Source organism: Macaca mulatta, chromosome 7 (assembly GCF_049350105.2).
Source record: "Macaca mulatta isolate MMU2019108-1 chromosome 7, T2T-MMU8v2.0, whole genome shotgun sequence".
NCBI classification, from domain to species: domain Eukaryota; kingdom Metazoa; phylum Chordata; class Mammalia; order Primates; family Cercopithecidae; genus Macaca; species Macaca mulatta.
In genome coordinates, this window is record NC_133412.1 from 52,772,101 (window position 1) to 52,798,902 (window position 26,802).

The 26,802-nt window shown below is 55.6% G+C and overlaps 3 protein-coding genes and 1 long non-coding RNA gene across 22 annotated transcripts in view; 2 read left to right on the forward strand and 2 right to left on the reverse strand.

Annotated features, from left to right (window-relative positions):
* The first annotated feature begins 502 nt into the window (after nt 1-502).
* On the forward strand, nt 503-5,969 carry CPLX3 (complexin 3). 3 transcript variants are annotated; one of them, XR_013395095.1, is made up of 4 exons: nt 583-823; nt 1,981-2,068; nt 4,017-4,800; nt 5,097-5,969. XR_013395095.1 is itself a non-coding variant. In NM_001194891.1 (3 exon segments), coding segments are annotated over 3 exon segments (477 nt in total). In that variant the 5' UTR covers nt 503-659; the 3' UTR covers nt 4,242-4,508.
* A 5,280-nt stretch (nt 5,970-11,249) lies between these two features.
* On the reverse strand, nt 11,250-18,188 carry ULK3 (unc-51 like kinase 3). 15 transcript variants are annotated; one of them, XM_077939936.1, is made up of 16 exons: nt 18,076-18,188; nt 17,323-17,463; nt 17,117-17,160; nt 16,446-16,550; nt 15,542-15,685; nt 15,276-15,358; nt 14,602-14,757; nt 14,311-14,416; nt 14,060-14,100; nt 13,696-13,798; nt 13,492-13,556; nt 13,313-13,391; nt 13,199-13,239; nt 12,797-12,844; nt 12,500-12,566; nt 11,250-12,377 (listed from the first exon to the last, which is right to left on the reverse strand). In XM_077939936.1, exons 3-16 carry the CDS (start codon nt 17,127-17,129, stop codon nt 12,361-12,363), a joined length of 1,068 nt encoding a protein of 355 aa, XP_077796062.1. In that variant the 5' UTR covers nt 17,130-17,160; nt 17,323-17,463; nt 18,076-18,188; the 3' UTR covers nt 11,250-12,360. The 15 variants fall into 15 exon arrangements, 13 of the variants coding, with proteins under 13 accessions (XP_077796062.1, XP_077796061.1, XP_014998218.2 ...); XM_077939935.1 differs by having other exon boundaries at nt 12,803-12,844; nt 17,117-17,237; XM_015142732.3 differs by having other exon boundaries at nt 17,117-17,237.
* A 159-nt stretch (nt 18,189-18,347) lies between these two features.
* LOC144330005 (uncharacterized) lies at nt 18,348-24,515 on the forward strand. Its single transcript, XR_013395812.1, has 2 exons — nt 18,348-18,568; nt 23,028-24,515. It is a non-coding gene; the product is annotated as an uncharacterized LOC144330005 (long non-coding RNA).
* SCAMP2 (secretory carrier membrane protein 2) overlaps nt 18,774-26,802 on the reverse strand; it is a 32,359-nt gene continuing 24,330 nt past the window's right edge. For 2 of the 3 annotated variants that reach the window (XM_077938283.1, XM_028850395.2), the window contains 4 exons: nt 26,228-26,387; nt 24,363-24,464; nt 20,493-20,613; nt 18,774-20,245 (listed from right to left, as the gene is read on the reverse strand). In XM_077938283.1, the coding sequence (XP_077794409.1) occupies nt 20,111-20,245; nt 20,493-20,613; nt 24,363-24,464; nt 26,228-26,387 (518 nt within the window). In that variant the 3' untranslated portion in view covers nt 18,774-20,110. 3 annotated transcript variants of the gene reach the window in all.

Below are 26,802 nucleotides of genomic sequence, written 5' to 3' on the forward strand. Positions count from 1 at the left end.
CCTCCCCACTCCTAACTGCTCCAGGGGCAGCAGGGGAGGCGCGTGACAGAGCAACCCTGAGAGGCCAACTCGCGGAACCATAACTGGGATTCCCGCTCGCGCCCTCAGGTCTCCCTCCCTTTTCCAGCGTCAAGCTCTTTGGGCAGCTGCTGGGTTCAGTGAGTTGGGTGGGTGGGGAGAATGAGGGGCGCCCAAGGCTGGGTTTTTACCCCTTGCTGCTACCTGGATCTCCCAGCTGAAATTCCAGTTATTAGTGGCCCAGGAGAGGAGAAAGTTGGAAGACGCTAGGGAACAGGGTTCCAGGAGTGTATCAGCTCAACCCCTCTCCCGGGAGAACGACCCCACTACCGCAGGCCCTAATCCGCTGTCAGCAGTGCCCAGCGGAGCTCGGCGTTGAAGGAGGCACGTGGGGGAGGCGGGAGTGGGGAGCAGGCACGTGGTCCAGCCTTCTCAGCCCCGTGCTGCCCCCCGCCCCCCGTGAGGAGGGGTTTGGGGAGGTGGGGGCGGGCCCGGGCGGGGGCGGGCGGCGGGCGGCGCCAAGCGTGGGGCGCGGGCCCGCGGCGGGAGCTGTCCGCAAGACCTAGTGCTGAAGTAGGCGCGGACGTGCCCGGTGCCTAGCGCGTGGTAGCAGGCGCCCAGTGCCCCAGCCGGCGAAGACCATGGCGTTTATGGTGAAGACCATGGTGGGCGGCCAGCTGAAGAACCTCACTGGGAGCCTGGGAGGCGGCGAGGACAAGGGGGATGGGGACAAGTCGGCAGCCGAAGCTCAGGGCATGAGCCGGGAGGAGTACGAGGAGTATCAGAAGCAACTGGTGGAAGAGAAGTGAGTGGGATCCCTTCTTGGCTCCAACGACCTCCCCCTCCCCAACCCCACAGCTGCTCAGTCCATCCCCGGGCCAGCCTCAGGTACCAATCCCTTCTCCCCTACCTTCCTAGACACGGTAAGAGACCGGGAGGTGTCCTCTACACTGCCCCCAGACCCATCCCATCTCAAACCCCAAACCCCGCTCCAGCTTCATACTCTGGTCAAGGGGGAGCGGGGGAAGGGGCGACCGGAGTCTGGGACGAGGAGGGGGATGCACGTGAGTTTCTGACGAAACAATAATCCCTTAATCCGATCTGGTCCCAGCTGCCTGTGTCTTCCAACTGGGGCTCCTCTGAGCTTGAGGCTCTGAAAAAAGTGGTGCAGCCGAGGAGGCTCAGAGTCGCGGAGGCAGACCCTGAGATGGGGGCACTCACAGACATTGAGCCTACTTGTGTGCCTGCAGTGCTGGGACAGAGTTTGGGGCTGGATTCTGCTGCTAGGCTACTTGGGTTCAGAGCCTGGCTTTGCCTATTAGCTGGGTAACTTTAGGCAAGTTACTTAACCTTTCTGTGCCTCTGTTTCCTTTTCTGGAAAGTGGGGATGGTAATCATAATACGTGTCTTGTATTTTATGAAGATTAAATGCCAACGCATGTAAACTGTTTAGCAGCACCTGGCACATGATAAAGTCTCATAAATGATAGCTATTATTTCGCTTAATCCTGATACCAGTTTTGTGAGTTGCAAAACTTTATCCCCATTTTACAGAAGAGGAAGGTAAGTGACTTACCTAAGGATATACCTAAAATGGTAGTGGAGCTGGGGTGTGAACCCAAGTTTGTCCTGAATACTTTTCCCTACACGACATAGCTTCTCAGTGAGGGAACAACAGACCAAGTTGGAGGCCATGAGGGACAAATAATTAGGGTCTGCAGAGAGAGCTAGACAGACTGCCACCTTGGCCCCTAGTTCCATCCAGCAGCAGAGACAACAAAGGGCACTGTGATGGGGAGAGGCAGCAGAGACCTGGCTGTCCTGGTTGGAGTGCCTTTGCTACACACAGGGACCAATACAGCAGTGCTGCCAGGACTCAGAGACCCCTTCTGTCCCTCCCTCGAAGACTCCAACTCCCTTCTCTCTGCCCTCATGGTGACTCTGCCCCTGGTGACCCTGCAGGATGGAGCGGGATGCACAGTTCACACAGAGGAAGGCAGAGCGGGCCACACTGCGGAGCCACTTCCGAGACAAATACCGGCTACCCAAGGTAAGCTGGCCCCGGCTGCAAGGCACATCTGGGACCCTGAGCTCTGGGTTCTCAACTCCTTCGTCCCATTCTGGGCACCACAGCCCGCAGTTATAAGACTCACAGGGTGCTTGGTTAGATCCTTCCTTCTCATTCATTTGTTCATTTATTCATTCACTCACTCATAGTTAATCTGTGCCCACGAAGGGCCAGGGCTTTGTGCTGAGGGGACCCCAGTTCTCATGAAACTGACAGGTCTGCATTTCTGGAGCCAATCTAGGCCTCTTCTCTCCTCCACCCCCCAGTACCCCCACCAAGCCTAGGCCAGGCCTGGGCAGAGGAAGACACAGGGGAGGCAGAAAGCAGATTTGACTGCAGAAGTGAGTGCTCTGGGGGTTTCTGAACCTACTGGAGGGCAGAACTTACTTAAGGTGGGGGAGAGAAGCCCTGTGTGTGCCAAGTACTTGACCTTCATGTCCTCATCTAACCCCCAATAATGCTGCCAGGCAGCTATTACCCACAGCCACAAATGATGAAACTGAGGCTCAGAGAGATGGAGGGACTTGGCTAAGATCATACAGCCAGTGAGCCATGGAGCTGGGACCAGCCCTCAAGCCGGTGAATATGAGCCTGCCTTTGCTCCAGGGCCCCAGGCTGCTTTCCAGGGTATGGAGTCTGCCTGTAGAGAGCCAAGTATCCCCTTGGCTGGCCAAGCAGCCAGAGAGTATGTCTCAGGAGATCCCTGCCCCCATGCTCCCCTGAGCAGTGCAGCACCAGATGGGCATGTAAGTGTGCTGCTCCTGTTGTCTAAGGAGGGGACTGAAGCACAAATCTCTCCCAGAATATAGCCCTAGTGCACCCAGAACTGTGCTGGACTCGGGAAAATAGCACAGGGCTATAGTGCTCCTGATTTTGATCTTCCACTTGAATTGAATGACCAAATATATGAACATCACATTCACTTATTCAACAAATATTTACTAAGTCCCCAGCTGCTTCTGACTGCCCACAGGCCACCAATTTTTTGGAAATCTCTCACGGGGAAAAACCGGTCCAGAAAGCCTGCCTCACTGCAAACTCTCCTGGAAATAAAGTCATTCCTCAGATACTTGTGCTAGGCATATAAGAGACACCTGCCATCAGGGAAGTCAGAGTTCAGCAGAAGAACCAAGACTTGGATGCAACTGAGTAGGACATGAGGCGCCCCCCAGAAGAACAGTGAAGGGCAATGGCCATCGTAGGTGCCATGCCAAAAAACACAGATGTTGGAATCAGTGACATAGGTTTGAATCTAGCTCCCCAACATCCTACCTGTGTAACCTTGGACAATTTAAGTTACTTAAGTTAGTTAAGTAACTTGAATTTAAAGTAAGTTACCTAAATCCTGTAAGCCTCAATTTCCTTATTTGTGAAGTGGGAGTAACAATACCTACCTACCTGACAGGGTCATTGTGAGAAGTAAAGGCACCCAGCTCAACATCTGCCATGTAATAGATGTAATAGATGTTTGATAAATGGTACCCATCACTATTTTTGGTTACACCCTTAAGCATAACAAGAGTCAAAACATGACTTAGCTGACTGTAACAGTGTGACTCATAAGTATTTTCATTTTGTCTTTACTCGCTGTGCTGGTCCTTCAGTATCTCAGAGTGAAATAAGGTAATATGAAAGGTCTCCATGTCCAAGCATCCAATGCTTGATCCTGGGATGTGGGGGCTCAAGAATCTAGGGGGCCGGGCACGGTGGCTCACTCCTGTATTCCCAGCACTTTGGGAGGCCAAGGTGGGCATATCACTTGAGGCCAGGAGTTTGAGACCAGTGTGGGCAACATAGGGAGACCTCATCTCTACCAAAAAAAAAAGAGAGAGAATCTAGGGGCCTGGAACCCAGACCAAGCCTCCTCCCTGTCCTCTCAACTCTGGGTTCTCACAGACTTCCACTCCACCCCACCCTCTCTTCCCTTCAGAACGAGACAGATGAGAGCCAGATCCAGATGGCAGGTGGAGACGTGGAGCTGCCCCGGGAGTTGGCCAAGATGATCGAGGAGGACACAGAGGAGGAGGAGGAGAAGGCCTCAGTCCTTGGGCAGCTGGCCAGCCTTCCTGGCTTGGACCTGGGCTCACTCAAGGACAAGGCCCAGGCCACACTGGGGGACCTCAAGCAATCAGCTGAGAAGTGTCACGTAATGTGACCACTTCCCCGGGGTTACCCACTGGGCTGGGCCCCCATGAGGGCTGAGTGTGTGTCAACTTCCAGAGACCCATACTCCATTTGGGGCTTTGTTTTCCTTGCCCCATCCTAGTTCCAAGACCTTTCCCATCCATGCCCCAACCCTATCTTCTGTTTTTTTCCTCTCTGCTGGGAGCAAAGCCCCCATCTTCACCTTACCCTTCAGGACCCTCCCCGCCAGCTCAGCCTGTGGAGGCCTCCCAAGATTGCAGGAATATGCCCATCCCTCTCTGGCCGTGACCCCAAGTTCCTGCACACAGGAGCACCCACAGAAAGACACACACAGCACACAAAACCCCTAGCACGTTCAGAGACAGAAGCCACAGATGCATCCCGGCACACATAGACATGCACACACAGGCCAGCTCCCTTGCGTGTCCAGCCCCTCTAGACACCAACACTGAGATACTCTCAGAGAGTGCTTGGGCAGATACCCTGGGCAGACAGGAGGCCTGAGTTCTAGTCTCCACCTTTATTGTTCTTGAAAGCCCCTGCTCTCTCTGAGCCTTGTTTCATCACCTGTAAAATGGGAATGGCTGAATGATTTCTTTTTTTTTTTTTTTTTTTTTTTGAGACGGAGTCTCACGCTGTTGCCCAGGCTGGAGTGCAGTGGCGCGATCTCGGCTCACTGCAAGCTCCGCCTCCCGGGTTCCCGCCATTCTCCTGCCTCAGCCTCCTGAGTAGCTGGGACTACAGGCGCCCGCCACCGCGCCCGGCTAATTTTTTGTATTTTAGTAGAGACGGGGTTTCACTGTGGTCTTGATCTCCTGACCTTGTGATCCGCCCACCTCGGCCTCCCAAAGTGCTGGGATTACAGGCTTGAGCCACCGCGCCCGGCCTGGCTGAATGATTTCTAAGGCTCTTTCTGGTTTAGACTTTCAGAGCCAAGCCCACACCCCTCCTTGGGCAGGGCAGCAGCTACCACCACAGCCTCCAGCGGCTGCCACTGTGGGCTCTGGGAGCCGAAGTGATGCTGTGTGAGAGGCAGAGTGCCAAGGATGAAGCTGGCACTGAACAGTAAGCGGCTCCAGGCCTTCTCTGGGCCCAGGGCCCAGCCAATTTCTGTTCTGTTCCTGTAGAACTTTCTCTGGATTCCATAGCTGGAATCTCCTCTCCTAGCTCAGTGAAAAATAAAAATCCCAAATGGTGTGCCTACCTTCCCACTTCTTACTGGCTTCCAGGAGTCTTGGAGTTCACAGCCCCCTGAGCCTGCCTTAAAGGGGTGTCCTCCACCCCACAACCTACAGCTTCACAGGAGGGAGGAGGCATCCAGTGCTAGGAGTGGAAGTGTCTCCAGCTCTGTTCTCTGGGGGCCCTGGGTGAAGGTGGGGTCTGGGGCCTATGAAATAGGTCTGGCTTTGAGGAGGATGGCGCAGCCTCATTATGTGGGGAAGATAGGACCTCTGGGGCATCACTGAGACCACAGGTGGGGCCAGGGCTGGACCGCAGCTGTCTTGGGTGCCTGTGCCTACAGCCCTCCTCACCCTGGAGATGGAAGATATGCAAAAAGAAAGAAGACAGGGCAACTGCATTCCAGCCCCACACTTGATGACTTTGAGCCTGTCCTTTCCCTCCTTGAGCCTGTCTTGCTTGTCCTCTGTAAAATGAAGAGTCCCCCCTCCCCAAAATAGTAATAATACATGTTTCAAACGGTGACCATTTATAAAGCATGTGACAAACTATCAATAAATGTAACTCATTCTTTTAAAAAAACGAAGAGCCCAGATCTTATCCTGCTCACCCATGGCAGGCGCTGAGGGGCAGGGGGCAGGGGAGGTTTCAGAAACCAGCCAGGAAGCTCCCCAAGCAGGTCACCCCCGGGGCCTGGGCAGGAGGAAGGTGCTACGAGGCCAACCCCAGGTGCCCCACCCCGAGGTCCAGGGCCCAGCCTGTGAGGAAGCCAGCCAAGGTTCACAGGCAGGAGCGGCCATCTGAGGGTTGGGTTTCAAGGGCAAAGTTTCCATGAGATCTGCTTTGTAAAGTAAGAACAAAGCCCATCAAACCTGTATAGGAGGTCATGGGGGGCTGGAAGAAGGGAGACAGGGCAGGAAGAGACACAGGCCCAGCCCTGGAGTGTCCCCAGGGAATGGGCCTGGGCCTCTGAGCTACTCCTGGGCTGCTCCCGGGCCAGGGCCTCCTCCTGACCTTCTCAGAGCTGGAGGAGACCCAAGCCAGAGCCCCAAGCCGGGTAGGGGGGTCATGGGCTGCCTCCGCAGCGTCAGCAGCAAGGCCCACGTCAGCACTCCACCCTCCGGGGCCTTCTGCCTAATGGGATTGGACAGACCCCTTCCCCCTCAGTGTTTTGCAGGGCTGAGAGGGAGAGGGCCGAGAGGGTGGTGGGCAGTGGGGGCTGGGGGACGTGTACTCCCTGAACCCTGTCAAAGCAAGGCTGGTTGGAACCTGGATTAAAGATCAGGAGCTGGATTAAAGAAAGGGAAACATTTGTTTCCCCTTCACCCTGGGAATGGAACCCCAAGAAACCTTGACTGGTTTGCACTACCCCTGGAATGGGGTGGAGGAGGCTGTGGGGCTCAGATAGAGATGGACAATGAGGGCAGGCTGAGGGGTCCCCAGCTCTGTTGGGCATGCCTGGCCTCCCTTCTTCCTTCCCCCTCCCCATCAGCCCTGTAATCTGGGTCTCTGTCAGTCTGCACCCCTCTCACCTGTGTGCCCTCACCCGCTGCCGCTCTGCTGACTCAGTGCCTGTCCTGTACCCACACGCAGCTGGGGGCTGACTTGGCCCAACTGGAGCTCCTCCTCTGCACCTGCCCCCAACTCCCAAGCCCTTGGGCCCTGAATACATCAACTACTACTGTCTTCCCAAGCTGTTCCTACCCTCTCCTATTTAGACAATCCAATGTCTAAATAGGATATTCACATATTTGTCCTGCGACTGGTCCACCCACCTGGTGTGATATGAGGGCCACAGAGTCACTTGCCACCAAAACTTCCCATTTCATCCTAGAACCCCATTAGTACCCTGCAGTTATGACTCTGATGTTTATGGCCTGCTCCTTCCTTCCCTTCCCTCCCTCCCTCCTTTTCTTTTTTTTTTTTTTTTTTTTTTTTTGAGACGGAGTCTCGCTCTGTCGCCCAGGCTGGAGTGCAGTGGCCGGATCTCAGCTCACTGCAAGCTCCGCCTCCCGGGTTCACGCCATTCTCCTGCCTCAGCCTCCCGAGTAGCTGGGACTACAGGCGCCCGCCACCTCGCCCGGCTAGTTTTTTGTATTTTTTTTAGTAGAGACGAGGTTTCACCGTGTTAACCAGGATGGTCTCGATCTTCTGACCTCGTGATCCGCCCGTCTCGGCCTCCCAAAGTGCTGGGATTACAGGCTTGAGCCACCGCGCCCGGCCCCTCCTTTTCTTTTCTTTTTTTTTTTGAGACGGAGTCTTGCTCTGTCACCCAGGCTGGAGTGCAGTGACGTGATCTCGGCTCACTGCAAGCTCCGCCTCCCGGGTTCACGCCATTCTCCTGCCTCAGCCTCCCTAGTAGCTGGGACTACAGGCGCCCGCCACCGCACCCGGCTAATTTTTTGCATTTTTAGTAGAGATGGGGTTTCACTGTGTTAGCCAGGATGGTCTCGATCTCCTGACCTCATGATCTGCCCACCCCGGCCTCCTAAAGTGCTGGGATTACAGGCGTGAGCCACCGTGCCTGGCCCCCTCCCTCCTTTTCTTTTCCCCTTTCCTTCCTCCTTCATACCCTTGTGGGCAGTGTGAGCATACAAAAAATGTTAAAAGGTAGTTAAGAGAGCCCCTCCAACTTCCTCAAACCCCTTCAGCAGGAGGGAAGAGGCAAAGATGATTGCCTGTCCCGCCACCTCTCACCCTCAGAGGCTCTGGTTCCACAATGCAAAAGATTTCAGGGAAACCCTGCCCAAGAAGCCTGCAGTCCCCTACTCCTACCTTCTACCCACCCGGACAGCTCAGGCCCAGTTGCCAGCAGAAAGAGGGTGCCAAGAAACAAGTGACTTTCCCAAGGCCAGTTGGTCCCCCGGGAGGAACTGGGGAGGGTGACCAGGGTTTGGAGCATGGAGGATCTCCTGTTCCCTCGACAGCCAGATGGTTCCTCCTCAGACATCAGAGGCCCCAGGCAGGCACTAAGGACACCTGGGACATGCTTGCTAGCTGAGCCGAGCTGCTGACATTGCCTGTTGACCCAGCTGACACTCAGCCGTGAGGCTGGGGCTTCTGTCCTCTATCCCACAGACCTGAGGTGGGGCTGGGGGTGTAGTCACAGGGCCCACGGCCGTGCCTCCAACCCAGTGCCTGCCAGGCAGAGCTGTCCCCAGAGGCCATTTGAGGTTTGAGATCAGGGGAGCAGCAGCAGCACTGAGGAGGCCTCAGCCTCATTCAGCAGGAGCTGCGCCTGCATGTGTGCTCATGAGCGTGTGTGTGGGGCCTGCGGGGGTTTATGAGCCTGCACACGGCTGTCTTGTGTCTGTGGGATCTGCTGTGTGTAGGTGCGGGGATGAGTTCCTCTAGGGAAGCTGTCATTGGTGTGCTCCTTCCCTCAGGCCCCAGCCTCGGCGTTGGGCCATTGCCCTTTCACGGAGGGCTGGGACAGCAACCTGGCCTCTGGGGACAAGAGCCCTTCTAGATGACCTTCCACAGGAACAAAGGTTCTATGTCCTTTCCCACATCCCAGGTAAAGAGGATAAAGAAGGGCCAGCTGGACACCTGGGTACCTCTATCTGCTCCTGAGGCCCATCTGTGTCTTCCAGGGCTGGCCCCGTGGGAGAAGGCTCGGGTGCTTCCCCTAGCTTGGCCCAGGGCTGGCTCTGTGCTTGGATGACTGGGATGGAGGTAGGAGGACAGGGCAGTCCCCTGAACGTTGCTGGGAGGTAGCCATCCTGCTTTGGGCACCTTCAGAGCGTTGAAAGTGAGAGGCGAGGCCAGGCGCGGTGGCTCACGCCTGTAATCCCAGCACTTTGGGCGGCCGAGGCGGGCGGATCACAAGGTCAGGAGATCGAGACCACAGTGAAACCCCGTCTCTACTAAAAATACAAAAAATTAGCCAGGTGCGGTGGCGGGCGCCTATAGTCCCAGCTACTCGGGAGGCTGAGGCAGGAGAATGGCCTGAACCCAGGAGACAGAGCTTGCAGTGAGCCGAGATCGTGCCACTGCACTCCAGCCTGGGGGACAGAGCGAGACTCTGTCTCAAAAAAAAAAAAAAAAAAGAAAGTGAGAGGCGAAAACAACTCTGTCTCCTAAGAAGGAAAACATGACCTTTGGAAAGTGGATCTGCACGTTTCCTACAGGCTTCTGCCGTTAGAAGCAAGCTCTGCCCCCAGTCGCCCCAGCCTCCTACTGGGCTGCCTCCCTGCTTGGCAGGTGGCTTGGACACAGGAGAAACCTAGAGGCCATCTAGATGTTTTATTCAAGGAGGGCCCCTTCCCAGAGGCTCCTCCAGCAGCCTCAGTCCCGAGGCCTTTCCGGTACTGAGTCCTCCCTGTGGGGGCCCACTGCTCTCCACACCTACTTGAATAAGAACTTCAGGCCTCTGTTCTCAGCCAGCCAATACAGTGATCACAAATAAGCAACTGGGGTTGATGGGCCAACCCTCACTCTATCACCCTTCAAGTCTCTCCTCTAGTTTTCCATCTTGTCTTACATTTCCACCCTTCCTCCCATCTTTTTTTTTTTTTTTGAGACGGAGTCTCACTCTGTCACCAGGCTGGAGTGCAGTGGCGCAATCTCGGCTCACTGCAACCTCTGCCTCCTGGGTTCAAGCGATTCTCCTGCCTCAGCCTCCCGAGTAGCTGGGACTACAAAAGCCTGCCACCACGACCGGCTAATTTTTGTATTTTCAGTAGAGACAGGGTTTCACCATGTTGCCCAGGCGGGTCTCCATCTCCTGACCTCGTGATCTGCCTGCCTTGGCCTTGCAAAGTGCTGGGATTACAGGTGTAAGCCACCATGCCCAACCCCTCCCATCTTCTCAATTCATCCACCCCACCAGGTCCATTCATTCCCCTCCTGTTCCCTCACTTTATATATTGAGGCTTTTTTGTCTGGCTCATTTCCAGAGATAATCTGAAGTACATTTCTCTCCCTACATCTGAAAGTCACATTTTATTGTATTCTTACTGTATGTCATGCCCATGTGCAATAGCTCATTACAAATTCCCATGGGGCCCTTATCCTCAACCTCACTTTATGAAGAAATAGGCTAATGGATGGATCCCAAACTTCAAGGCCAAGTAGCAGAGCCAGAATTCTAGCAGCTCCTCCTGCCCTCTGGGACACTGCTCCCCACTGCCCCCCGATGGCCACGCCAGGGGCTTCAGGGAGAATAGTTCCCAGGGTCTGTTCCCATCCAGGTATGGAAAATCCTGGGATGACTGAGCAACCCGCAGGGAATGGGTGTAAGTCTAAGGAACTGCTCCCCTGCTGGCAGCCAGGGGATGTGCTCCCCTCCTACTCCCAACAAGTGCTGATCAGATTGACACCTAGGGTGTGTGTGGGGTTGGGGGAAGGCCAGGGTACAGAGTCTGCTGGAAACGGAGCCTCTGGGGGCTGGGTGTGAGCATGATACCTTAAAAGATGCCCTTTCCCCCAGTCCAGCCCACTGCTCCCTCACTAGCCCAGGGTAAGAAGGGGTAGGAGGCCAAGAGATCCTGTCTGGGGTGAGACAGTGTGCAGTGTGGAGGGCAGAGCATTTTGGAAGACTGCACTCCTGGAGCTGAGCTGAGGAGCAAAGAGGGAAAAAGCCTTCCCAGCTCCCAGGCCTGTGCTCCTCTCCCCACTGGTCGCCTGGGTGTGGGCAGGAATGACCCTGGTCAGCCTTTCTCCTGGATCCCTGGGGGCTAAGGGCAGATGTGGCTATCATTCTCAGCATTCCCCTCCAACCTGTGACCTCCCCAACCCTACCTCAGCTTCCCCAGCTTTTGCTGCAGTCCTTCTTGCCCCAGCCTGTGGGCAGCGGCCCCCCCTCCTGTTGTTCTTAAGGCAAGAACAGATGCCCAAGTAGAGAAAATAATTTAATAGAGAAACAGTGAATTATACTCTTCACACCCAGCCTCCTGCAGGGAGGACAGACAACTCTTGCCCAAGGAGGCATTTAAGGGCAGAAGGGCTAGAAATCACCAACACCCGCTGATTATTTAAAAGAAACTCTCAAATACATTATTTTCCAGGTTAAATTCACTTTGTACTCATAAGTGCCCATGCTGTGGGCTGTGGAGGTATCAGCCCCATTGAAGAGATGGGGAGACCCGGGCCCACAAAGGGGAAGGGGTTTGCCCAGGGCTCCACAGCGGCAGAACAGGCCTAGAAGTGGGAAGCCTGGAGTGCATTGGGTCAGACCGTCTCCCTCTCCCAGGCTCAAATTCCAGCACAAGGCCCGCGCTGTGGCTAGTGTGGGGCCCAAAGAGGAATGGAGGTGGGAGAGATGAGGACCAAGGAACCTTCCTGAGTGCTCCCTAGGCCAGGGCAGGAACAAGAAATGGTCTTCTTAAATTTGCCCCACCCTGAAAGATACAACTTTCATGCTTGAAGGATTAATTTAAAGTACCGAGATGGCGGGCAGGTGTGAGTTCCCAGAAAGACTGGTGGGTTCTGTGGGGCTGAGTGCATACTGTGGGGTGGGTGGTCCCTGAGGGGTGCTGGAGTGCCCCCATTCCAGTGCAAGGAGGAGCTGAGTTGGAATAAGGGGTCCCGGGAAGGGCAGGCCAGGGGCACAGCTGCCTACTGGCAGGGCGAGGGCAAGCACAGAAGTGCCCTGCAGGGGCCCCTTGCCCTCTTCTCAGAGCAAAAAATGATAGACGGCTGCATGCTCCAAAACTGACAGGCACAGGATCCAGTAACCACCGAATAACAAACAAAGGTCTCATGAAAGAAGTGCTGTTCTCCCAGAGTCCTGCCCTCCCCTCCAGCATACAGCACAGCCATCAAACCGTCTGTGGGGTGCAGAGTAACCTGAGGGAGGCTGGGGACTCTGGAATGTGGGGGTCTCAGCACTGTCTATCCAAGAAGCCTGTTCGCCAGGGCTGCAGTGGGCCACTTCATTCTTGGCATCAGCCTGGGTTAGTACCCCTCTGCTCCAGATGGCTCACGTCTGTCCAATCATTCTTCTGGGGTCACTGTAGGGTACAAGCTATGGGGGCGGGAGGCAATGGTGGAGGGTCAGTCTCAGGTCTTTGGTAAGGGAGGCAGAACCCAGGGCCCCCAGCCCTCACCCCTCTTTGGATGGAGGATCGACCCCAGGGCAAGACTCACAGCTACGAACAGATTCCGACAGTCCCTCTTTGTCCAGGGTGTCAGCTTCCCAGTGAGATTCCCTCATCTGTGGGATGTGAAGGCAGCACAAGGGATGAGAGGCAGCCAGGAGGCAGACACACGAGCCACAGCGCACAGTGCTGAGCAAGAGAGAGAGTGAAGGGCAGATACAGGGACAGGGAGGCCTGCAGAGGAGGCGGGAGAGCAGACATACACCAGCAGGGTAGGGATGACAGCCACAAGCAGAGAGCAACAGAACCCACAGACCCTAGCCCCAGCGTGGCCCCATGTGCCCACCTTGACCTGCTCCTTCAGGTATTCAGCTCGGGCCATGAGGTTCTGAACCTGCCAAGGAAAGATATGCCCTTGGGTGTGGGGGAGAGTGGCGGGGGGTGGGGTTTCAAAGGGAACTCCTCCTCAACCCTGATGCTCTCTAGAACCCTCTGCCCCGTCAGAACAACTTGCCTCCTCAGTCCCTTATCTGCTCCTTCCTCCAGGAAGCCTTCCCAGACTTTTTGCTGCTGGGTTCCCAGATCCTCCACTGCCCTGTCTGAGTACCCCAGCCCTATGGTTTTGACTTGCAGACCTGGAACACCCTGAGAGTGGGACATTCCAGAGGAAACCCAAAGAGATCCCCACAGGTAAGAGCAAAGAAAGGGGAAGAGGAAGCCTCCCAACCCTCTCAAGCTCAGTGGGCACCTCAGTGTGAAGCAGCTCCCGCCTCCGGCCCGGGGGCTCCGCTGTAAAGAGAGGGCGTGTGGTGAGGGCAGGGCAGCCAGGGGCCCTCTGGGGGGCAGAAATGGGGGCCCTCACCTGCCAGCAGCAGCAGCAGCTCCCCCAGACTATGCTGGTACAGGTCCAGGGCATCCTGCTCCCCACCAGCAGCCTCCTCCTGCAGCCACAAGGACATCAGGCTGCTTAGGGTCATGGCCTGGATATCTCCCCACCCTGCCCCATCCTATCCCACCTAGACCCTTCTCACTGGCACAAACCTTGGCCATGGCAGCTGAAGCCACTTCCAGGGCAGCTAGGAGGCGTGGCTTGTCCCGGGCCATCTCTAGGATGAGAGGAAAGGTTCGGGGTGGGGGAAGCAACCTGCCTGTTCCCTGCAGGATGCCTCTCCCCACCCGCCTCCCCCTCAGGCTGTGGGGAGGTTTGTTGGGGCCCCTGGGGTCAGCCAGGAACCGGAAGTCTACCTCTGAGCAGATCTCGGGCAGAGGTCCCCTGCCTCAGCAGGGCCTGATTGGAGGAGGAGACGATGGCCTTGAGCTCCTCGGCCCGGGCCACGTACTGCCCCACCTGTAGCAGGGAAAGGGCCTGAGGAGGTGCTGTCTCACCCGCTGCCCTTGCCAGAACCCACCTCCAAGTTCTCCCTCTGCATTGTTAGTGACTGCCGCAAGCTATAAACATGTCGGGGCAAATGAGGCTGGCCTGACCCATTCCAAGCTCTGTGTTGCAGGAGAGGAAGTTCCAATTCTAAGACAGCCATTCCCCAGGGGCCCTGAGATCTCAGGGCCTTACCCCCTGCCCCCCCACTTCCTCATGGGGACTCTCACCCACCTTCGCCTTAATTGCCTCCTTCCGCTGGGCATCCGCCTCATCTGCGGAAAGTGAGGTCATATGAGGAGTCTGCGAGAACCCCTGCCCCACACCGAACCCTCTGGAATCCCTCCAAACACAATATTCCAGGTTTATGCTCTGCTTTATTGCCTACAACACTCTGGATAGAGAACTGGAATCCACCTATTGCAGCCACAGACGACTCCCATCCCTGCTGCACCCAGGGGCTTCAGGCATGGCCTGGAACTCACAGTGCAGGGCAGGTACGAAGAAGTCCAGAGCCTTGCAGTAGAGCGATAAGGCGGCTGCTGCATCCCCCTCCTGGTCTTTCTTCACAGCCTGCACCACCAGGGTGGTCTAGGGGATGGGCAGATCAGGGGTCAGGTCCACCTCCCTACCCTCCCACGCTCACCAAGATGGGAGATCAGCTCCCCTGAGCCCACCCTCTGTCTCTGTTGGGCGAGTCACCTATTCACCACCAAAGAGGTCAACGAGACCTTCAGCCCACCCTCAGCCCACCCCAGCCCCATCCGCCTGCTCACTGCTCGATCCAGACTCTCCCTACTGGGCATGTGCTCCAGGTCCACCCAGGGGTGCGCAAAGAAGTCCTGGAAGGAGATGCGACGGCTGGGGTCCCGCTCCAGGAGCCGCTGCAGTAGGTCCCGGCAGTCTCGGGAGAGCAGGGGTCGCAGGGGGAGCTGTAGGGAAGGGAATGGCAGGGACAGATCACACTGGGCTCCAGCCCCTCAACCTCTAGCCCAGGGGTCGGCGAGGAACCCGAGGTATGCGTTGGACAGGTGGGGAACCTGAAACCGAGGAGGAACAGGTGGGTCAAGATGATGGAGCCAGTGAGGAGCCAGGCCTCCATCCCTGGGCTCCTGGCGCACCCTCGCTGGAGCCCTGAGCTGAGCTAGAATTGTGTTTCTGGGTCCTTATTTCCCTCCCTGGACTATGTTCCTGGGAAGGCTGGGTCTGGCTCTGCTTTGGCTTTCTCCCCACAAGGTCCTGCAAAATAGGCACTGTGCTGCCTGCTGTGGGCTGACCTAAGTCCCTGGGACAGCCCGGCACCTCGACTTCCAGTCTAGAGCATGCCCCTCCACTACAAAGGCAGCCTGGAGCCCACACTCCAGTCTCTGCAGGTGAGAGCGAGGTGTAAACCCTCAGGGCCCTGACTCCCTCTGCCCCCCAATGCTTGCTAAGGGCCTGCTAGACCCACCTCGATGACCCGGTTGCTACGGATCTTCTCTTCCAGCTCCAAGAACGACCTGGAGGCAAAGGGGGGCTGCCCGAAGAGGGCTTCTGTGGAAGGGAGGCAGAGCGGAGGCTGGGAGGGAATAGGTCAAGCCTGGCCTGAAGCCCCTCAGCAGGGGTCGTGGGCCAGCAGTGAGTTTTCATCAGAACCCTTCAGGAGTGGCCCAGAGAGGCCTTGCCTGAGGAAACACTGTAGGCCTCAGCGTGAGAAGCAGGGAAAAGAGGTCTCACCATACAGGATGACCCCGACGGACCAGAGGTCTACGCGGGCGTCATACTGCCGCTGGCACACCATCTCGGGGGCCATGTAGAGTGGGGAGCCACGGAGCACGTGCTTCTCATCCCACGGGGACATGTGCTGTGCGAAACCAAAGTCTGCAGGCAAGAGGTGAGGCAGCAGGGTTTGAATTCCAGCTGCTTCCACTCCTGGCTTGTAAAGCCTCACCCCAGGCTCCTCTCCACCCTCCAGACCCGATCAACCCTATTTCCAAGCCTCTGCTCATCATTAGCCTGGAACACCCTCTCATATCTGCCTCTGGGATGTAAAACCTACCCATCCTGCACAGCTCCCTTGGGCACCTTTTCCTAGGAAGCCCACCTGATCACACTAGCTACATGGATAAGCCCCCACCCTCTTACTGTCTCCAGGCTTAGGTTCTACCACAGTCTCTGGCCTCCAGTGTCAATTCTTGTCCAAATCTTATCAAGGGTCACCACCTCCTACTCCTGCACCACACACTCTCCTATGTGGCCACAGATGGAGTCACAGACTTGAGCCCCAATTCTGATGACAGACCAAGTCCTGTCCCTGACCACAGAGTGATCCCTGATGCTGGTCACACACTGAACCCCAGCACTGTTCCCAGACTGACCCTCAAACCTGGACACACAGTGAGTCCCAACTCTGGCCACAGACTGAGCCCTAACTCCACCCATTATGCTGCTGGACTTGAGCATGGGTAGCCTGAGAAAGGTTCTGCCTTTTGATGGCAGGGCCCAACCCCAGACTTCGCAGCCTGTTACTCTTTGAGGACTCTATAGAGGGCTCCATGAGAACTAGGGCTGCTGAGTGAGCCCAGGGAGAGGGAGGCCTCTGCACTCTCCAAACCTCACCCCTGCTGTTTCAGACACAGACCTGCCAGTTTTAGGTGGGGCTTCTCCAAGGAGCTCAGCAGAATGTTCTGTGGCTTCAGATCCAGATGAGAGATATTGCGTTCATGCAGGAACTGCAGGGCGCTAGCTGAGGAGTGGGACCCACAAAGAGACAGTTCAGAGCCCATTCCCGCCTGCCTCTTGCCTGCTCGGCTCACATCTGCCTCCTCAAGCCTACACAGCCCCAGTTCCTGCCTGGCTAGTCTAATGTTTTCCATATAAGCACCAAGATCCCACCACTTCTAGGAGTTTGCCACCCCACCCGAGTGCCCACCCTCCTCCCCTCTGCCCCTTCACAAGTCTCCCCGCCTCTCAGAAGCCTCTCTGGATGCCCCAGTCCTAGAGAATCTTGCTCTTTTCCTTGGCACAGCACTTGCGTCCTACCTACAGGACTCTGCAATGTTCTACAAGGTCCTTATATTATGTTCTATGTATGGAAGCCTCAACACCCCACAGAGGGGGATTACTCCCTCATCTGTCCCACAGCATCCCTGAGCAAGGGTTGAGTGTATGAGATAAACAGGACCCTAAAATTTCAGACTGTGCAGGAGGCAGCTGCAATGTGTGCCAAGGCTTTAAGCCTGGCGGAGGGGTGGGATGGCGGGGGGCAGAGAACAAGGGATGGAGCGTCAGCCTGGGGTCACAGTCCTTTACCTAACTGCTGCATGAAGACACGCGCCACCTTCTCAGGCAGAATCCTGCGGGTATGGATGAAGCGAGACAGGTCACCCCCTGCGCAGAACTCCATGATGAGGTAGATATTGTCACTGTCCCACTGTGTTTAGAGGTAGAGAGGCAGCCTGAAGAGAGTGTCCCTTCTCCAGCTCCCTTTTGGCAGCGGCCCCGCCCAAGGCTCGCACCTGAAAGTCTTTCAGCTGCACAATGTGGGGGTGTCGAATGCCCTTGAGGATCTCAATCTCCGTCAGGAGGTTCTCCACCGATGCCTTGTTCAGACTTTTCTTGGCTACACACTTTATGGCTACCACCTCACGAGTGTCCTTCTGCGGGACAGGAGATTTGGGGGCTCTGCCTTGAGGAGGCCAGGACCTTGCCTGACTGGAAAGGCTCTGTCTGGTTCCCTCTGTCCCCCGACTCCGCCCCCTCCCCGGGTCTACCTACTGCACAACAGCAACGGGCTTCCCAGCTTTCCCTTGTGAGGTCAGTGAGGAATGTTGATTCTGGAGTCCTGGCTTCCCGACCCAGTCTCAGCCTGGTCTTCTCCAGCCCTCAGCTAGGTGATCCATTTCTTTGCATTCTCGAGTGCTCCCAGCAGAGGCATGTCACTCAGAGTTCCAGAACCGCCCACTCTGCCTCCTAACTGGCTCCAGTCCCAGACTCCTCCCAGCCCACCAGGTAACCTGTTTTGAGCCTGTTCAGCCACTGACCCTGCAGGTGGGTGCAGGTGCGCCCTTTAAGACCTAAGCGTGGCGGTCGGCTCCAACCTCCGCCGAGGGTCTGGCTGGGGCGAAGCCGGCCTCCCGCCCCTAACTGTTCCCACACTGTCGCTAACCTCTCGGAGTCTCCCCGGCCGGCACCAGCCGGGCTAGCTCGGGCGGGCACGGGGCCACCGGCCGGCACCCACCTTGGCGTAGGCCTTGTACACCGTGGCGTACCTGCCGCTGCCCAGGCGCTCGGTGAGGATGAAGCCGTCCAGGCGCGGGGGGCCCCAACCGGGCCCCGCCATCCCGGCCGCCCGCGCCCGCGCAGGCGCTTCCTCGCTGCGGGCGGCGGTTCCGGCGGGTTGGGGGACGGGCCGAGCACGGGGCTGCTCCACGCTGCCCCCAGCGCCGCCCGCCGGAAATGCAGCGCGCATCGGAGACGCGGCTCCGCCCCGCTCCCGGCGCCCCTCCCCCGTCCCCACACCTCGCCGGGTCATGCGCCCGGCAACTTCCTGCAGGGCCCACGTGGGGACACAGAGGCCCCGCGAGCCTAGAAGTGAGCGGAGGACTGCTGGCGCGGTCTCCGGGGACTCCCAGCGGGCGCAGAGGCGTCTAGAGATCGCCCACGTGAGGACACGGGCTCCAGAGGAGCGGACGTGTGTGGGGGAGACGGCGTCCGGGAGGCCTCCAGGGCCCCTCCCCAGGACCCGCAGCTCTGAAAGCAGAGGTACTGGAAGGAGAAGGCCTCTTTGGAGGAGGCCGCGTTGGCTTCCCGGGCCTCCCAGTTGCTTTTCACTTTTCTGAGGAAGGGCCTTGAGGACCTATTTATTGCATCTTAACTGTGCCGGCTCTGCAATCTTAGCAGCAGCGCCCAGCCCCTAATCCTGTGGGCTGCCCCGTCCTCCCAAGTCCACCAGACATGTGGACCAGTGTTGTCTGAAAATGCCTTTTTATTTTTATTTAAGCACAAAATTGAGACGTAACATATACATTTGTACATAGAGGGGAAAAAATACCAGAAAGGAGTTTATAAAACCCCAACCGCTGCCAGTATCATTCAGTGGCTTGGGGCCTGCGGCTGCCTGGGGCCTAGAGCCGGAGGCTAGTTTTGTGGGAAGGCCCCCCAGTCCACACACCGGCTCGGCAGCCTGGGGGAACAGGGTGCTGGTTTTAAAGGTGGACTCCTAGTTGTCCATCACAGTGACACCCCCCACCGGGGTGTGAGCCAGACTCCACCGGGTATTAGGGGGCCCTCCAAGAGATGGCTCATCAGTTCCTGCTGAAGGATGCGGTTCTGGACTGGCTGGCCCTGCCCTTCCTGAAACTCTGGATGCCGCTGATGGGGAGCATGGGTAGGGCAGGTGGCATCTGAGGCAGAGGCAAAGGCAGCCGTCCCTCAGGGGAGGGGAAGTCACAGTAAACAGGGCTAAACCAACCTCACCAGCACAGGCAGACCCTGCCCTCCTGGAAGACGCTGGGCAGGACAGCTTGGGGTCAGTGTCCTTGGTCCCTTCCCGTCCCCAAACCCCAGCCAACCGCATTGCACATTCAGAGTCTGAAGAGAGTAAGGCTCAGCAAGGGAGGGCTCCAGAGGGCTCAAAGTGCAGTCCCCTGCAGGAGGGTGCAGGGGGCTAAAAGGCTATGAATCCGTTTATGAGGAATGTGAGGCAGGGAAGAGCCGAAGGCAGCCAGTTTTCTCTGGATCCATTTATGAGGCAGGCAAGAACTTGAGGCAACCAGCCTTCTCTGGAAGCCTGGAGACCACTGGAGTGACCTGGAGAACAGATCTGTCCACCAGAGCCTGTGAGAGGCTTATCCCCAGCCGGGGCAGGAAGGGCTGGGCTGTGTCTGAGAAGCCAGATTCAGGCCAGGCCTGCAGGGTGGGGGAGTCAAGGCCCAGGACCCTGGCAGAAAACTCCAGCTGGGGTGGGCCCAGGTCAGCCTGTGATCCCAACTGTGTGGGGGTGTCTGTGTGTGCACAGGATGAAGAGAACTTCAGTCCCACTGCTTCCAGAGACAAAAGAATCCTATCAAACCATCACTAGAGAAGGAAAGAGAGCTTTGTTTTTTTTGTACATAGAGGGGGAAAAAAAGTCCCTGTCCCTCCCCTTCCAGGGAGAGCTGGTCGCTGAGGGAGGAGGAAGAGCCACAGCAAGACCCCTGCCAGGTCTGTGCTGGGCACAACCACCACCACATAAGGCACCCATGGAAAGTGCAGCTCAGAAGGCAGGCGAGAGAAAGGCTGAGGGGGAGAGAAGAGAGAGGAGGACTAATTCCCCTGGAAGGCTCCTTGGGCAGCAGATGAAGCAGCTCTGTGGAAGGTTCTGCTGCTGAAGATGCCCTGGGAAAACTCCTCCTGGGCCTGCTGGAAGCTGGCCCCTGTCCGGCGGTAGAGAGAGTGCACCTGGCGAAGAGGGGTGGGGTGAGAGGAGCCTGCCCTTTGGGCCCACCAGGAACCCAGCCATCCAGGACATACTCCCAAAGGGGTCACCAGAAGCCCGGCACTGCCTGACCCCCCACCCAGATCCCCGGAGAAAGGTGCTGGACCTTTGGGAGCCTAGGAGACCCAACTGCAGTGGTGAAGAACATCTCGTGGCAAAACAGTTGCCTGCCTCCTCCCATTTGCTGTCAGCCCTGCCCACACCACTCACCCGCTGCAGGAGGAAGACTGAGAGCACGGCACAGAGGGTGAAGAAGCCAGCCACCACCATCATGATGACTGATACGGCCAGGGACCCGTTCTTCAGTGTAGACAGGGCTGCAATCCAACCGCTATAAGGGAAGAAGAGGCCAGAGGGAGCAAAGTGGTAGTGGGCCCCAAGAGTCAGCATAAGGGGCTCTTCTCCAACTGGCCACTGTGTCCTGACCATCACCTTGGCATCTCCCCACAGCACAGGGAGCCCTATGAGCCAGAAGCCCTTGGCCTGTGAGGCCAGACCTCCATGAAGGCTGACGGGCCCACACTACCCCACTCACAAGGGGAATCTTCTGGTTATGTGAGGTCTGAAGGGGAGGATGTGGTTGCTGCCTTCACAGAGTCAGAAGTAGCACTGGGCTGGGTGCTGTGGCTCTTGCCTGTAATTCCAGCACTTTGGGAGGCTGAGGCAGGAGAATCACTTGAGCCCAGGAGTTCAAGACCAACCTGGGCAACAGAGGGAGGCCCTGTCTCCACAAAAAATTAAAAAAGGCCAGGTTCATACCTGTAATCCCAGCACTTTGGGAGGCTGAGGCAGGCGGATCACTTGAGATCAGGAGACCAGCCTGGCCAACATGGTGAAACACTGTCTCTACTAAAAATACAAAAATTAGCTGCGCGTGGTTGCACACGCCTGCAGTCCCAGCTACTCGGGAGGCCAAGGCAGGAGAATCACTTGAACCTGGAAGGTGCAGGTTGCAGTGAGCCGAGATCATGCCATTGCACTCCAGCCTGGGTGACAGGGCGAGACTCCGACTCAAAAAAAAAAAAAATTAACTGGCTGTGGTCACACATACCTGTGGTCCCAGCTACTCGGGATGCTGAGGTGGGAGGATCACTTGAGCCTGTGAGGTTCAAGGCTGCAGTGAGCCGTGATCACGCCACTGCACTCTAGCCTGGGCAACAGAGTGAGACCCTGTCTCCCAAAAAAAAAAAAAAAAAAAAAGGGCCAGGCACAGTGGCACACGCCTATAATCCCAGCACTTTGGGAGGCCAAGGCAGGCGGATCACGAGGTCAGGAGATTGAGACCATCCTGGCTGACACAGTGAAACCTCGTCTCTACTAAAAATACAAAAAATAAGCCAGGCGTGGTGGTGGCAGGTGTCTACATAGTTCCAGCTATTCAGGAAGCTGAGGCAGGAGAATGTTGTGAACACCTGGGAGGCGGTGCTTGCAGTGAGCAGAGATCGCGCCACTGCACTCTAGCCTGTACAACAGAGACTCCATCTCAAAACACAATAATAATAAAATAAATAAATAAAGTAGCACTGGGCTGGGCCTTTTTCTGATGCTTTGCTGGTGGGGAGTATGGAAAGCGTGGCTGCTCACTCCTGAGGACCCACCTTCTTGGAAGGAGGATCACTGGCCAACTTGCTGTCACCTGTCTGAGCCCCATGTCCTCATCTGTAAAAGGGATATTCTCATATTTCTTGACATCAAAACTTACTACAAAGCTACAGTCACTAAAATAGTGTAGGACTGGCATAAAGATAGACATATAGATCAACAGATCAATGGAATAGAACTGCGATTCCAGAAATAAACCCATACACCTATGGTCAGTTAATTTTTCTTTTTCTTTTTTTTTTTTTTTTTTTGAGATTGAGTCTTGCTCTGTAGCCCAGGCTAGACAACAGTGGCATGATCTCGGCTCACTGCAACCTCCGCCTCCCAGGTTCAAGCAATTCTCCTGCCTCAGCCTCCCGAGTAGCTGGGATTATAGGCACCTGCCAATGCGTCCGGCTAATTTTTGTATTCTTTGTAGAGATGAGGTTTTGCCATGTTGGCCAGGCTGGTCTCAAACTCCTTCCTGACCTCAGGTAATCCACCCGTCTCGGCCTCCCAAAGTGCTGGGATTACAAGCATAAGCCACCGCGCCCGGCCGGTCAATTAATTTTTGACAAGGATGCCAAAACCACTCAAAGAGAAAGAATAGTCTCTTCAACCAATGGTACTGGAACAACGATATCTACATACAGAAAAATGAAGTTAAATACTTATTTCAACCATATACAAAAATTAATGTAGGCCAGGCACGGTGGTTCATGCCTGTAATCTCAGCATTTTGAGGGGCCAAGGCAGGAGGATAACTTCAGGCCAGAATTTGAGACCAGCTTCGGCTAGCAAGACCCTGTCTCTACAAAAAATTTTAAAAATTAGCCAGGCATGGTTGTGCATGCCTGTAGTCCTAGCTACTCAGGAGGCTGGGGCAGGAGGATCACTTGAACCCAGGAGGTCAAGGTGATAGCTATAATTTTGCCACCGCACTCCAGTCTGGGTGACACAGCAACACTTTTTTTTTTTGAGATGATGTTTCACTCTTTTCGCCCAGGCTGCAGTACAGTGGCGCAATCTTGGCTCACTGCAACCTCCACCTCCCAGGTCCAAGCGATTCTCCTACCTCAGCCTCCAGAGCAGCTGGGATTACAGGCTCCCACCAAAACACCCGGCTAATTTTTTTGTTTTTTTTTTTTTTTCTTTTTTTTTTAGAGATGAAGGTTTGCCATGTTGGCCAGGCTGGTCCCGAACTCCTGACCTCAAGTGATCCACCTGCCTCGGCCTCCCAAAGTGCTGGGATTACAGGCGTGAGCCACCGCACCCAGCCAACTCAAGCCTTCTGATTCCCAGTCCAGGTGCAAACGGCCGTCATGAATCACAGTTTTTCTACCAGGGTCTGTCTTAGGTAATGAGTAATGAAATTGGGTCACTGGTCAAAAGGGACCAGATTAACAAGAGCAGGGCAAGAAGCATGAGGGGTGGTGGGGGGGCAGCGTGCAGTTGCTTGGAGGGTAAGGGGAGGCAGCCCTTCTCTCCCCACTGCTCTGGACTTGCCAGCTCTGCCGGAGGGAGGGGACCAAAATAGCACCGCCCTTCCAGGCTCAGGCTGTCAGCCAAGTGCCAGTCTGACCTTTCTGCAATGCTCCCTGTGCACTGGAGCAGAAAGGAAAACATCAGCCATCAGCTTTTCTTTTGAGGTTAATTTTGAGCTGAGGACTGAGGTATCCTGGAAACTCAAACCAGCTGTATGCTCAAAGAGGGCAGCCAGAAGAAGCAAGCCTGTCCAGGGGAGGTGAGGGACCTGTCTCCTTAAGTTACAAGGCATCTGAAAAAAGTCGCAGCCCAGTCTGCAAAGGCCTGGGCATCCATCAGCTTCCAGGAGGGTGTGGCAGGAGAAAAGGAAGAGGCTGCAATCCAGTGCAAGACACTGTCATGGTAGCCTAAAGAGTCAAACCAAGTTCACCCACAACACCCTAGAAAGTGGAGAGCAGGGAAAGATAGTGTCTTTTTATTTTAATATTTATTTTTTGATACAGGATCTCATTCTGTCACCCAGGCTGGCATCCAGTGGTGCAATCATGGCTCACTGCAGCCTCAACCTCCTGGGCTCAAGCGATCCTCCTGCTTGGGCCTCCCAAGTAGCTGGGACTATATAGGTGCATGCCACTGCACCAGGCTAATTTTTTTTTATTTTTGGTAGAGACAAGGTCTCCCTGTGTTTCCTAGTCTGGTCTCGAATTCCTGGGCTTGAACAATCTGCCTGCCTTGGCCTCCCGAAGTACTAGGATTCCAGGCATGAGCCACTGCGCCCGACCGATAATGTGTGTCTTTTGATGCCTTTAGTATCAAGGAGAAAAAAAAAGTGAGTGGCTACTGATAAAGAACTGGAAAGAAGGCCCAAAGCAGATCTGAGCTGGCCCACTCACCCACTCCCCGCCACGGGAAAAGCAGGGCACTGGCGGGGCTCTCTGGGAGCTAGAAAACAGGGCAAGAGAGGCTGAGTCCCCTATCCAAAGCCTAATTCCCTCTGTGATGCCCAGGTCTCACCTGTCCCCCAGGCCAGGGATGCCAACCAATTGGATGATGTAGATCCCTATTTGACAAAAAAATACAAAGAAGAACACAAAGAAACTGAAAGAGTTGTCGGACCTGTGGAGAGAGAGAGAAATGAGAAGTCACAAGAGGGCTTGGGCCATGTTCCTCAGCATCCTTACTTGGTGTGACATCTCTTTTCTCTAGGAGCCAGGAGGCAGCATGGGCAAGAGACAGAGCTCCAGGGGCCCAGCCACACCATCCACAGGGACACACACACACATACCCCACCATAATCAAAAAGAGCTTGCCTTTCACTGCCTTCCAATTTAAGGGGTCAGTGCTTGACCCCTTCCTCAAAGAGCTGATAAAGTTGCTCCCCCAAAGGACAATATAAAGAGCCTAACGCTCCTGCAGTGAGCCAAGATCGTGCTACTGCACTCCAGCCTGGGCAACACAGTAAGACACTGTCTCAGAAAAATAAGTAAATTAAAAAATAAAGAGCCTAACACTCCATCTTCTGGAGTACTTGCGTTTCATAACAGGCAAGAAAAACTAAGCCAAAGGCATAAATCTCTAATAATAAAACCGCATGAGGCCAAGAATTTGAGACCAGCCTAGCCAACATGGCAAAACCCTGTCTCTACTAAAAACACAAAAATTAGCTGGGCATGGTGGTGTGTGCCTGTAATCCCAGCTACTTGGAAGGCTGAGACAGGAGACTCGAACCTGGGAGGTGGAGGTTGCAGTGAGCTGAGACTGTGCCATTGCACCCCAGCCTGGATGACAGAGAGAGATTCTGTCTCAAAAAAACAAAACAGGCCGGGCACGGTGGTTCACGCCTATAATCCCAGCACTTTGGGAGGCCAAGACAGGTGGATCACTTGAGGTCATGAGTTCAAGACCAGCCTGGTCAACATGGTGAAACCCCATCGCTACTAAAAATACAAAAATTAGCCAGGTGTGGTTGTGTGTGCCTGTAAGCCCAGCTACTCCAGAGGCTGAGGCAGGAAAATCACTTGAACCCAGGAGGGGGAGGTTGCAGTGAGCCGAGATCGCATCATTGCACTCCAGCCTGGGTGACAGAGTGAGACTCCCTCTCAAAACAAAAAAACAAAAACAATAGAACTTAAGGATACGTAGTAACAAAGAACAATCAAAACAAAACAAAACCTGTACATCTGAGTGGAAGAAAAATATATTTGGGGAATAGGGGACACCAGACAAAACTCTCTCAAGAGCTGAGGACTTCCATCTCTGTGTCCTTGAGGGCTAGAACAATGAGGGTTCAGGGCCTCCAATGGTACAGGGATGGTTCAGCCACTGCCCTATCCCCTCTTCCCAGGGCCTGCTGGGCTCCCAGCCCTGAAAGCATCAACCCTGAGGTACAATTCCAGAACCCCTGGGGGTCTGTAAGGTGTATCCAGCTATGTTCCCAGTATCTAGCTTAGGTGTTGGCACTCTGAGTTATTGGGAAGCATCAATAGTCATGGAGAAGAGCGCTGGAGAGCACTCATCTGACACTACCAGAGAAGCACACCCTAGAGCCTCAGAAGGGAGTTCCCAAAGAGCGTCCCCTCCCTCTTCCCAGTAACGGCATCAGCTAGACTGGGAGCAGTGGGATGGCAGGTCCCTTCTCTAAGTCTCCTGTGCCTGGTCCAAGGACAGGGCCCAGAGTAGACCTCAGGTACAGAAACTGAAGAACAGGGCCCCCAGTCTCTGCTCTGGGTGGGAACAGAGGAACAGAATGTAGGGAACGTGGATTTCCCTACATTCTGTTCTGCTCTAAGACTTGGATGGGGTCCCAGGGCCTATAGCCCTTAGCCTGCTACCTGGGGTGCCAGCCATAAAATCTCACCCCTTGCCCCGGCCTCACTCACCTAAAGGCCTTATAGATGGGTCGGTACCAACAAAGGAAGGCACAGGGAGTGAAGATCAGAAACCACAGGATGGAGAGGCCAAAGTCCACTCCCTTGGAGCTGTCACCCGAGAACGAGGCCAGGCAGGCAAGCAGGTTCAGAAACAGAGTCACTGAATGCACTGGGGAGGGGACAGGACAGAGTTATGACTTGCGTCACGGTGGCTGAGGGGCTCCAATGTGGCGGCCACTCCCTAGGAGAGGTGAGGTTCATGCTGCAAAGGCAGCTGCAGAGACAGAGGAGCCCACTCTGTACCTAGGCAGGGATAGCTCCCAAATCCTGGTTTTATGGGACCTCAAAACCAGGGATCAAACTACATTCCTGAGAGGTGATGGGACAGCCCGGGTGTCTGAGGGGTGTGGAGGGAAGATGCAGACCCAGGGCTGGTCCTTGGGGAAGGAAGTCTTTCCTTTAGCAATGCTTTTCCCTGGCCCTGGATGGCCCCCGATGGAGCTGCCGGAGAAGTCTTCTTCCTCACCCTTCAGAATCCACAGGCCTGTGGACAGGGAAGGCCTTCACCTAAGGAGGGCCTTTTA

Excerpts from the sequence above, each read along its gene's own strand:
- ULK3 (XM_015142727.3), bottom strand. The coding sequence starts at position 18,146 with ATGGCGGGGCCCGGTTGGGGCCCCCCGCGCCTGGACGGCTTCATCCTC. Across the intron at positions 15,686-16,445 it reads GCCCCACCTAAAACTGGCAG|ACTTTGGTTTCGCACAGCAC; the intron begins GTCTGTGTCTGA and ends TCTTGCCTGCAG. Across the intron at positions 15,359-15,541 it reads CGTCGGGGTCATCCTGTATG|AAGCCCTCTTCGGGCAGCCC; the intron begins GTGAGACCTCTT and ends TCCCTTCCACAG.